The sequence below is a fragment of the Mauremys mutica genome, chromosome 2 (assembly GCF_020497125.1).
Source record: "Mauremys mutica isolate MM-2020 ecotype Southern chromosome 2, ASM2049712v1, whole genome shotgun sequence".
Classification (NCBI taxonomy): domain Eukaryota; kingdom Metazoa; phylum Chordata; order Testudines; family Geoemydidae; genus Mauremys; species Mauremys mutica.
The window spans coordinates 84,001,570-84,013,068 of NC_059073.1; the positions used below are offsets into that span (position 1 = coordinate 84,001,570).

Consider the following 11,499-nt stretch of genomic DNA (forward strand, 5'->3'; position numbering starts at 1 on the left):
CCCAGACACTGTCAAATGATAATATTTAAACTGTTGAGCATCTGCTCTATGTGCATGCTAAAAGAAAATGCTTCAACTCTGAAAATATTCATAGAGGTTAAAGGAATGATGTGCGCTTAAAGTGAGAACTGTGCAGAACTGTCATGTATGGCTCATTTATTCATCAGGATTACTACAACACTGCAATTCTTAATCTTTCTATTAGGTAAACAGAATGCTTACACTGGAGGGGGAGGAGGTAAACCTCACCGATCAATATTTCAAAATCCAGATCTGTGTCTGAACCCTACAAACTAACACTGCTACTTGGGTCAGTTTGTTAAAAATGCCAGATTAATGTTAAGAGCAGATAAATGCCTGCTACCCATTAATGGAAAAAAGGAGAGGCAATAATTTAGCAAACAGGCCTTTTCTCCTGTCACAGACCCAATGACACCCTAACGATTAACAGTCTATCAAGAGCTATTTTTAACCCTGTATCCGATCTGCTCTCTAACCTGGCCCCTGCACAGATGTTCACATGCGCCAGGAAACGTGCATTGACGGGTCTCCTGAGCACGGGGTACCAGCCCCTGAAACAAGGGTTAACTGCACATATTTTAATGGGTAGCGGACAGAAGTTCAGCGGGGAAGGGGGCGTTGTATAAACAGAACGGTCTTGGCCCAGCTGAAAGCAGAACCAATGGGTTTGCCAAGGTGACCTGGGCTAAGTTCAAAAGCACGCAGCCCCCGCCCCCCCCGGAGGTTGGGTGTTGCTAACCCGCCGGGCTGGAGTTAGCTCCAGGAGACGGGGCCCCGTCCCCGCTGGCACCTTTAGGGGTCAGTGTCGCCTGCCCGCTTGCAAGCGTCGCCCACCGGCCCGCGCGGTGCCCTGCGCACGCCGCCCCCGGGGACTCGCGCAGGGAGACGGGGGGTGCACGGGGCTCGCTTACCGGGACCGCTGCAGCTCCAAGGCGCCGGGGCCGCCCTGCTCCAGGCAGCAGTAGCCCTGCGGGATGGGTCTGGAGAAGGACACGGGCAGGATTCCCTGAGTGAAGGAGTTGAGGCGGCCCCTGCTGCCGCCGGCCGCCCCGGAGGGGGTCCCCGAGCCCAGGAAGGCGGCTGCCGGCACCTGCACGCTGGCGAAGGCGTCCTCCTCCTCCTCTTCCTCCGGCGGCTCCCCAGCCGCTCCCGGGGGGCTCGACAGCCGGCCGCTGCCGCAGTGGCCCCCCGGCTGCTGCGGAGCCGCTGCGGCGGCGGCGGCGGGGGGCTGGAAGGCGCCCAGGCTGTGGCGAGTCCTGGCGCTGCCGGCTGCCGCCTTGGCGGCGCCCCCGCTCTGCTCCGCGCCGCTCTCCTCGGGCGGCGGCGGCGGCCGGCCGTCCAGCGAGATGTTGGTGAGGAAGGAGAGCGCTGCCTGCCTGCGCCGGGGGTCCATGCGCGGCGGCGGCGGCTTCCTCAGGCAGGGCTCCAGCGGCGGCTGCGGCAACGTGCTGCTGGCGCTGCCAGGGCTGCTGGTGGCAGCCGCCGCCGCCATTGTCCGGGGCTCGCTCCTTCCCTTCGCCTCCCGCTCCCCCAGGCCGTGGCCGCGGCGAGGCAGCGGCTCTCGGGCAGGCTGCGGAGGAGAAGGGTTAGCAGGCAGGGCGAGGGAGCGGTGGCTGGCCTGGCATGCTTCCCCGCCTCCCTCCCCCGGGCTGGCTGTGCATGGGTGGCTCGCTGCCTTTGCCTTGCCTCCCGCCCTGCCTCTCCCCCCTCCCCGCTCCTCGGGCCGTGTTAACAGTCGTTATAGGTGCACTCGCCCTGCCATAACACAGCAATCACGTGTGGGGACTAGCGAGATGGGAAGAAAACAAAAGCCCCAGCCAGCAGCTGGAGGAGGAGGAGGCTGGGTCTAAGGCAGCTCCCTCCTTTCAGCCCTTCTGGTTTTTCCTCCTCCTTGTGTCTGTGCGCTGGGGGGAGGCAGCGGCGGAAGGTGGAGGCTGGGTGTAGTGCCCAGCACATGGTCCTGAGGTGGTTACATAAGTCCGTTCAGGCTCCCAGGGTTTAGTAACCCTCAGGCTCCTCTGCCAGGCCGTGGCTCCCGGGGAAGGAGTGTGGTCTGCAGAGATGGCTGGTGGACTAGGAAGCCCAGAGCCCTCAGTCCCAGTTTAGCCAGCGACTTGCTGGGTGGTCTGGAGCTAGTCATTTAATCCTTGTGCATTTCATTTCCACACTGTAAACCCTGTCTAGAGCACATTCCTCCCAAAGCATCTGAAAGACTTTACCAACATCTATCTAAGGTATCCCTGTGGTCGCTAAGACTGTAGTAACCCCAGATGTACAGTACCTGCCCTCTTAACTTGTGTATATTTAATTTTAAACATTAACTTTAATAAAATTTTTATATCTGAATCGTCAATCTTTTTATATCTGAATCTTTTTATATCTGAATCCACAATCTTCAATGTGGTTATCCACACAACACACCCCCATAAGTAAGAGCAGTGCTATTAAGTAGGGCTGTCAAACCATTCTAAACAATGATCACAGTTAATCATGAGATTAAAAAAATAGCTGTGATTAATCGCAGTTATAATCGCCCCGGTAAACAATAATAGAATACCAATTTAAATTCAGCATGGAAGCATGACCTCTGGAATGGTGGCCAAAACATGAAGGGGCATATGAATGTTTAGCATATCTGGCACTTAAATACCTTGCAACACCATCTACAACAGTGCCATGTGAATGCCTTTCTAACTTGCAGGTAATGTAAATAAGAAGCCAGCAGCATTATCTCCCATAAATGTAAACAAACTTGTTTGTCTTAGCGATTGGCTGAACACAAGACATAGGACTGAGTGGATTTGTAGGCTCTAAAGTTTTACTTTGTTTTGAGTGCAGTTATGTAAAAAAAATTCTAAATTTATAAATTGCACTTTCACAATAAAGAGATTGCTCTACAGTACTTGTATGAGGTGAACTGAAGAATACTATATCTTTTTTACAGTGCAAATATTTGTAATAAAAATAATATAGAGTGAGCACTCTATACTTCATATTCTGTGTTGTAATTGAAATCAATATATTTGAAAATATAGAAAAATATCCCAAAATATTTATAGTACATTTAAATTGGTATTCTATTATTAACAGTGTGATTAAAATTGCAATTAATCGTGACTTTAAAATCTAGTTAATTTGTTTTGCATTAATCACTTGAGTTAACTGCAATTAATTTACAGCCCTACTATTAACCTCATTTTGCAGATGGGATGAGGGCACAGAGAGAGCAGTATATCTACACTGCACACAGCCTGGGCTCTGACTCAGGTTTGAGCCCAAGCCACTTTCTGTTCACACACAAATTAGTCTAACTCAGCTCCGCAAGCATTCACAGCTTGGGTCCTAGGATCCTGCGAGGGTAGTGGGTCAGACCACAAGTCCCGCTGTCATTAGCGCAGCTGTGAAACCCGATTCCAGCAATGGGAAACCCAAGTTTATAGAATAGTGTTAGTGTGACCACTGAAACATGGGCTTAAAAACACTAAATCCACAAGCCACAATCCCATAGACCAGGGCTTATTGTGCAGTGTGTAGACCTATGGTGACTTGCTCATTGTCACACAGGATGTCAATGGCACAGCCAAGTGTAAAACCCAGACCTTCTGACTCTCACTCTTCTGCTTAACCACAAACCATCCTCCCTCTCTCATCCCCTAAATGAGGATAATAGTCAGGAGGAGCCAGCTATTTTCAAATTTTTGCTGAAATATGAAAACAAAACAATTCTCAAGCATTTCTTGTAGAAGTTATCCTCCACACAGGAATGATGAGTGGATTATTTATTTGGGTTTATGGCAGTGGTGGGCAACCCGTGGCCCGCGGGCCACATGCGACCCAGCAGGGTAATCTGATTTTGCTGACGTTGACCGTCCGCAGGCACGGCCCCCTGCAGCCCCGGGAACTTCGGCCAGTCAGTGGAACTACGGTCAACATCAGCAAAGTGTCTCGCAGCCCACAATCAGATTACCCTGCTGGGCCACCCACATGCCACAGGTTGCCCACCACTGGTTTACAGTCTTTTAGTTTACCCCACACTTAGAAATGTAAATAGGTGTTCTTCCTATGTTAATTATCATCTTCCATGGAATTTTATGTCTTCAAACTTTCCCTTTCTGCAGTAGTCCTCAATGAGCACAGCTAGTGATACCAGAATAGCGTCTGAAGTACTGTCTTGAACCTCATTTATTTCTGTTAACTCAACCTGTTACAAGAGTTTTTCTTCTGGTGATAATTTCATCAATGGCTTAAGAAATGGTTGGATCTCATACACACAGGCGTGTGCAGTTGTCAGATAGCCATATGCCTAAGGCTGCATACAGAGGTATAACTAGTATAACGTGATCTGCATTAGTTTCAGGTTACATTTACTGGTGGCTAACATGTTATTTCCAATTGCGAACCATGGGCAAATATGAGCTGCTTCTGCTTTACAATTTTTATCAATATTTTCTAATATGATTAGTAACAAATACAGAAAACAAACAAGTTTAAATTTGGCCTATGGGAGGGACTCCTGGGCCTTAGCCTCCATTCTCTGTAAAACTGGAGCTTTGAATGTCCAGACAATTCAAGAGTGGGCTCCTTGATGTGATGGTGACTCAGTCTGGATTTCCTTTATTCGTACTACTCCTCTTTTAACGTAAAATTGAAAATGGTGACAGTGTCAAGGATGAGAGACAGCAGCAAACTCAACAGTTACAGTTGCCTGAACAATTTTCAGTTGACAGCTGGCTGGAAAGTCCTTGCTGTAGGGTTCCTCACCACCAGGGCTCAGGATGATGAGCCGAGGGTCTTGTCTAGATTAGGGAAATTTGCACAAGGGCAAATGTAGTTATACTTGTTCAAATTTTCCTAATCTACACAAGCCTCCAATAAGGTAAATCACATTAGTGCAAGCATCATTTTACCTGGGTTCAGTGTGTGTGTGGTAGGGGTTTGCCTCAAAGTAACTACATCAATGTATTTAAACTGGTGCAAATGTTGCTAACTTAGACAGGCCGCCCATCTATGTAAGTATTCTCTCTGTACAGGCCTACCTTCAACAATGACTGCAGGATGACCTGACATTGCATACAGGAATAAACTCATTTAAGAAAGCAGCATAAAACAAAGAAGAGTATAATCCTTTTTCAGATGGAAATGATACTCTTAATTAAGTGTATGACACCGTGTTATTAACATGATGGGTGTGTTCGAAATACATAAGTATCCAAGCATGCTATATTAGTTGCAAATTAAAATCTCAGGTGTCTGCATTAATATCTAAAGTATCTCTGAGCGTGATCCCCTCAGGGTTATAAATAATGAAGAAAGCATGGAGCTGGCTGCAAAGTATAAATTATGTCCATTCAGTCCATGGTCTGACTCAATATATAAGACTACTTGCATGATGTCTGTTCTGTTTGCCAGAATCTGACCTGAAAAAGATAACCAAACTGAGTTCACTGTGTGAAACTTGAAAGCTTGGTCCTTCATGTAGTATTACACTGCAATCAATATGGTTATTAGTATGTATGGATTGAGAAATCCTCCACTGTAGAGCTGCACAGAAAATTTTGATGAAAAATAAAAAAAAAGTGGTCTTTGAAATTCTTCATGACATTCTCACCCTCTCCCTTTGTCTTTTTATTTGTGTGTGTGTCTGAGTGGGGAAAATTTCAAAAACAAGGGAGGGGGGAGAAATTCCGATAACTTTTGTGACTCTCTATTTTTCTCTCTTCATTTTTCAACTGACCAGCTCTGCTTAATTGAAACAAAAAGTGTTGATAACAGAAACCAGAGGCTGATATAAGTGGTAAGATGGTAACAAGTGTTATGCTCAAGAGACTGCTGTGGGGGATCTGTCTTGTTCACCCTGAATACAATGAGCTGGAGGAGACATTAGGCAGCCATGTGGATGTTTGCAGAGAACCTGAAATGTGGTGGGTTAGTTAATACAGTACAGAGTGGAGTATGGATTTAAAGAGAGCTGGAAAATTAAAGATATAGCCAAATAAGCAGCTCAGGCAATTTAAGAGTGTGGATCTAGTCTGAAATGTGACTATACAAAACTAGCACCTTCTGTAGTGCAGTGTTTACTCTTATGTAGATAAACTAAAATAACTCCTCTCAAATTAGCCGAATAACACCTGAGCTACACAGATGTTTGTGTTAGCAGCTGACGAAATGTGTTAACTTGAGCCATAGCCTATAATACCCACTGACTTGCCAGCTAACTTGAGTAAAAACACTGCCATTGCCCAGGAGTTAAGGGTTTTTGTGTGTGGATGCGACTCAAGTCAGGGGCAACCCTCAAGTGATAACTCAAGTTAACCCTGCAGTGAAGACAAGCCTGGAGTCACCAGTCTGTTTCCTGTGTGCATTCATAATATCTGCTGTCTTTAGCGAGAAAAATAAGGCCAGGTCTACGCTATAAGGCTTTTTAGCATAGCTATTTCAGTGGGGTGTGAAAAAAACACACCTCTAGTCAACATAACCAGCAAAATCCCCAGTGTAGATGCAGCTTTGTCAACTGTTGGCATAGGTAATGTCATTTGAAAGAAAAACTCCTGTTGGCATAAGCTACATCTAGGCTGGGGTTGGGAGGGGTCTGCTGGTGTAGCTACACTGGCAAAGCATGTGTAGTGTAGACAAGGCTTGAATTTTTATTCTTGTTAGCCCTGCACAGCCACCACTAAGAGAGAATGAAGCTGGTTCTATTCTCTTTGTGCAACAGCAACAGAATTGTTTACTAAATTCCAGTGACAGGACTAGTCAGATGAGATTAATAATGGGGTTGTGCAGATGTCAGTGAAGGAGCAGTGTGATGACAATACTTCTGCACGGGTGTAACTGAAAGAATAACTGATTATTATTGATGATATCCCATGAGAGAATGTATGCAGCTCGATTTTCAGAGCCCAGATTGAGTTGGCAGTTAGACAAAAGTTCTACTGAGTACATTTGATAGGCAAGTGCATTCAGAAACAATAAATATACAAACACAAAATGCCTGTTTTTTAAAGTCCCTTTTCAGCACACAACAGCACTTTAAAGGAGAAAAATAGTAGCAATGAAGGCTTGGAAAATTGTATATAAAGTCTTACTGCTCAGGAAAAGGATCTGGGATAAAAGTGGAGAGAAACTTAAAACGTAATCTCAGAAATATGTAGCAGTAGTTAAGAAAGAAAATGGAAGGCTGAAATGCATAATTTGTTCGACATAGCCAAAAATGTTGAAGCCCAGATTTAATGTATATAAAAGTGATCTGAGTCTCAGAAGTGCTGAGCTGCTGCTCACATTGACATCCCTTCTAAATCTTGTGTGTTTACATTTCAATTGGCATTTTTGTTTTACTTGTTAAAATGCAAAGTCTTGGTGCTAATGCTTAAAGATCTACTGCCACCACATTTGACAGGCTGTTAGATACAAATCTGCAGATACATATTTTCTTCTGGTCTTTTTTTAAAGAATGATACTTAGCTCTTACATAACTGAAGGATGTGTACAAGCAGTAAATAATATATCTTCATAACAACCTACTAATGTGTAAGTTTAGCAAGTAATATGGGGTGCTATCCCCTCTGTCTCCGTGTGTGAAATCTCAGTTTATCTGGGATGGGAACAGGAGTGGAAGGTATTTCTCGAAGGCATTCTTCACCTTTATTCCTGGACCCTGCAGAATCCTCTTTATGGCTGTGCTGCAGCATTTGGGCTCTGTGCTCTGAGATGGCCATTGCTGGGTACAGTGCTTGGTTTCCCCCGTCTTGAAATCTGTGGAACTTGTGCTGGGTAAAGTAACGCTGAATTATTTCTTCACTTTGCCCAGTTTACACCTCAACACCGTGAGGGGTAAGGGGTTTGTCATCACCTGGCAACATGGCTGTGCTGGCAAAACACCACAGGGACCTGAAAGGAAGTACAGAGGCACATGGCTTCAGTGAGGATGATGTTGTGCATCTGACATTTGTAGGATGGGGGGAAGGGAAGAAGTTGAACATGCTATTCATGGGGGCCGGAGGGGGGGCGGGACATGCCACAAACACACATGCACTCACACACCTTTATGCAAAGAGTACAGTCTGGTGAAAACTCCGTGAGAACTTTGTAGAATTTCCTATCTCCTATATGGTAGTAGTCTGTATATAATAATAATAGGGCCCATTTGACAGATGTTTATCTTGTCTCCACAGAACTAAGGTGGACTAGTTAAGTGGCTTGTCTGAGACCACAAAAGGAATTAGGATAGGTGAGGCTAGTAGCACTTCCTACTGTTAAGGTTGCCTCACACTTCCCTTGATAAGACCCAGTTTTCAGTTGCTTATACCTTTGCCAGACATCAACTGTTTGGGCTTGCGTTTTCCATGCTGAGTGTCTGCCTCAGGCTGAATTTTTTTCTGGAAAATTGTTTTGCCTAGGTTAAAAATCTTGTGGGTTTTTTTCTTTGATAAACTCTACCACTCACATGCTTTGGAGCACAGACATGAAATTTGGCAGGGCAGTGGCCTTTGTGTCCAGGATGTGCCTTTTGCCATCACTATGAAAATCTGCCCAAATGTAGTCAAGTTATAAGCTTTGATAAATCAGTTAGCACATGCTCAGTAGAGACTTGTTAGACTTTAACAGCTAAAAATCTCAGAAAATTCTGTCTTCACTGAGCATGCTTGAGCCTCTCACAGCTCTTATTCTAACTAGAGTCTTCATTCACCGTCCCCACAGAGACTGAGAATGCTTCATGATTACCAGGGGCTTAGAAGGATTTTCCTATGATAACTGCTCCCAGTGGCTTAGGCAGAGGAACAGAGAGCAGGATGCCTGTCTCTCCAGTGCTCTGAGTGACCCCCTCTCCCTACTGGCATCCAGGGACTGTGGAAGGGGAAGCTGTTTTATTTGGATGTGGAGGGGACAAAGGCTGAACTAAGTGGGAAGGAAAGGAGTAGATTGGGACAAGGCATCTGGGACTGAAGGAGGGGAGAGAAACTGGGAATTAGAGGCAGAGGGTACTGGGATCCAGTGAATGTAGGTGGAGAGACCTGAGAGCCACATGGCTTGGGAGGGTCAACACTGAAATTGGATAAGGAGCTGAGGGAAAGGAGGTGACTGCGACAGGCTAGACAAGGAGACAAGGACAAGGAATCAGCAGGGAGGAGAGACAAGGAGCTGGCATGCATATGTATTATGCTACAGTTTTTAATTACATGCTCACACTCTATCTATGGGGCCATAATACTGAACTCAGTACCATTTCAGTGCTTCTTTAATTTTAAGAAAGTGGAATGCAAGGGCTTCACCAACAACTTTTATAATGTTCTAAGAAAAATTGAACGAATATAGAAAATTATGATCAGTTTGTCAACGTGGAGTGCACTGTCTCAAAGAATAATATTCCCCTAGGCTGCAGAACAAATTATGTGCCAGGACTGACATTTGAGCTATTGGATCAGTACACAAAATACAAGCAGAAATTTGAAGCAGACCTATTTATTGAGGATACCATCACAGCTGGCAAAGAACTGGTCTCTGACCTAAAGAAGGAAAAACAGAAGTCATAGCAGAATCTTACTGGGAGCATGGCTGTGACCACAGCAGTAAGAAAGCATGGCTAACCATCTGGAAGCTTAACTATGGCCCCAAAAAAGCAGAGCAACACTACAACATTATTGCAGACCAGGTCACACACCAACTCCTAGAAAACGGCAAGGAATCAAACAAACAACCCAATACATGGCTTAAGCAGCAAGAAGACTTATAATTTTAGGGCACAGTACACAATGATTGAATTAATGCCCATAGGAATGGGAAAGCCACCAGTCTAGATGACATTCGTACCAAACAACTCAAACCCTCCAGATCACCAACAAAGAACTGGTTAATCAAGTTGTTTAACACATGTTCAGACACATACAGAGTACCCAAGATCTGATGATGAGCACATGATGTTGTGGCACTCCTGAAGTCAGGGAAGGATGCAATGGAGTCGAAGAACTTCAGACCTATTACTATGTCACTTGTAAAGCGTCTTATCTTAAACTGCCTATCACTTCTCGTTGAAAAGCCCCTGATTCCAGAGGAAGCTGGATTCTGCCCAGGAAAGTCATGCATCAGTTAAGTGATAAATATCACTCAATACATCAAAGATAGTTTTGAAAAGGGCATGGTAACAGGCGCTGTCTTTGTTGACTTATAAGCAGCATACAACACAGTGAATCACCAAAGGTTCCTCTCTAAAATATACAACATGACAAAAGATCACCACTTCATATATCTGATGCAATATCTACTAGAGAACTGACATTTTTATGTTGAACTACACAGGAAGTGGAGTTGATGATGGAAACAGAAAAATGACCTACCACAAGGGAGTGTTTTTCAACATCTACATGAATGATCAACCAATCCATCTCAGGACAAGAAGTCTTATCTATGCTAACAACCTATGCGTCGCTGCCCAAGCCAAGGATCTCCTCCAGATCAAAGCTATGCTAATGTTGGTGCTGTCCGGGCTCTCAAGCTATTACACTGGAACCAAGTGTGCACCTACCCAGCCAAAACACAAATGAGTCTCTTCCATCTTCAGAGTTGTGAGGCCAATAGACAACTCAGCATCATCTGGAATCGGGTATCAAATGACCCCAGCAGGAATCCTGTCTACCTTGGAGTGACGCTAGGCCATGCTCTCTTTCCTTCAAGGCATGTGTGGAGATGACAAAAAGGAAAATTAACATCTGGAACAACATACATAGGAAGTTTGGAATTTCAAAAAGGGGAAGCAATCCAGCAACATTAACAGCCATTGCAGTTGCACTTTGCTATTTGATTGCTGAATACTCATGTCCAGTGTGGGAAAGATCAGCTCATGCAAAGAAGCTGGACCCTGTGCTGAATGACAGCTGCCACTACATTATAGGATGACTAAAACCAACAAATGCGAACAGCGTTTATGTGCTTGCTGGAATTGCTGCACTGGATATTAGGAGAGTGGTCACAAGCAAAAGGGAACAATTATGAAAGGTTGAAGATATCAGACAGGTGCTACAAGGGCACACCATAGTAGCTGGCCATCTGAAATTGCAGAAAAGCTTCCTACCTGCAACAGAAATGCTTAAAAAAATCACTGACAGCTACACGACTGGAAATGTGGTACACATAGCTTGAAATACTCAATGAGGATGTCAAAATGTACATAAATATTACCAAGCGCCTTCACGCAGGCATGGAGAAGGATTGGTTGACCTGGAGAGGTTTAAATCACCTCTAAACAAGAGTTGGCTGGTCAAAGACAATTTGCAGAAGTGGGTTATTCTCATGACCCATGCACATGTGATTGTAGTGAAACAGAAACCATGGAACATCTCTTGGTCTGCCAGCTCATGGAGGAACTATGCATCATGATATCGCAACTGCTACACACCAGGCTATATCATTTGCCCCACACTGAGAAGACTATAGTTGTTTGTTGTGGCTGGACATGAGAAGAAGAAGAGTGCTATATTTCCCCAG

General features: G+C 45.0%; 1 protein-coding gene across 2 annotated transcripts in view; it reads right to left on the reverse strand.

Moving 5' to 3' along the window:
* The window catches only part of CABLES1 (Cdk5 and Abl enzyme substrate 1), a 113,160-nt gene extending 111,215 nt beyond the window's left edge, over window positions 1–1,945 (reverse strand). For both annotated transcript variants that reach the window (XM_045003305.1, XM_045003304.1), the window contains exon 1: window positions 933–1,945. In XM_045003305.1, the coding sequence (XP_044859240.1) occupies window positions 933–1,513 (581 nt within the window). In that variant the 5' untranslated portion in view covers window positions 1,514–1,945. The remainder of the gene's footprint in view (window positions 1–932) is intronic.
* Window positions 1,946–11,499: the final 9,554 nt, after the last annotated feature.